Consider the following 400-nt stretch of genomic DNA (forward strand, 5'->3'; position numbering starts at 1 on the left):
AGCGCGCGCGCGCGCGTGTGTGTGCGTGTTGAGATCATCTTCATACGAGTAACGAAAAAAAAATGAAATGTGTAAATACACAATGCGCTGTCAAACCTTTATGATATGCATATATAATATTTTTTTCCTTTCTCCTTGTTACTAAATCTACTCGTCGTGCCCAGGTGCGGATACTGCTCTTGCCAGGCCGTAAACAAAAGCACAAGACTCGAATTCGACCCGGGGAAAACCCGCAATTCAACGAAGCCTTCGTGTTCACCAAAGTCAACCCAGGTCAGTTTCGGCGTGAACATCACGTTCTCCAGATAGCTAAACGTTTCCGTGTCTTTTCTCACTTTCTTTCTCTCGTTCGTTGTTTTGTATTTTGAATTCCTCTCACTCTCTGCTTCTGTATGTCTGC

General features: G+C 44.2%; 1 protein-coding gene across 2 annotated transcripts in view; it reads left to right on the forward strand.

Annotated features, from left to right (window-relative positions):
• The window catches only part of LOC119590622 (synaptotagmin-14-like), an 82,700-nt gene that overhangs the window by 72,673 nt on the left and 9,627 nt on the right, over positions 1-400 (forward strand). For both annotated transcript variants that reach the window (XM_037939299.1, XM_037939300.1), the window contains exon 6: positions 165-273. In XM_037939299.1, coding sequence (XP_037795227.1) covers positions 165-273 — 109 coding nt within the window. The remainder of the gene's footprint in view (positions 1-164; positions 274-400) is intronic.

This window comes from Penaeus monodon, chromosome 27 (genome assembly GCF_015228065.2).
Source record: "Penaeus monodon isolate SGIC_2016 chromosome 27, NSTDA_Pmon_1, whole genome shotgun sequence".
Taxonomy (NCBI): Eukaryota; Metazoa; Arthropoda; class Malacostraca; order Decapoda; family Penaeidae; genus Penaeus; species Penaeus monodon.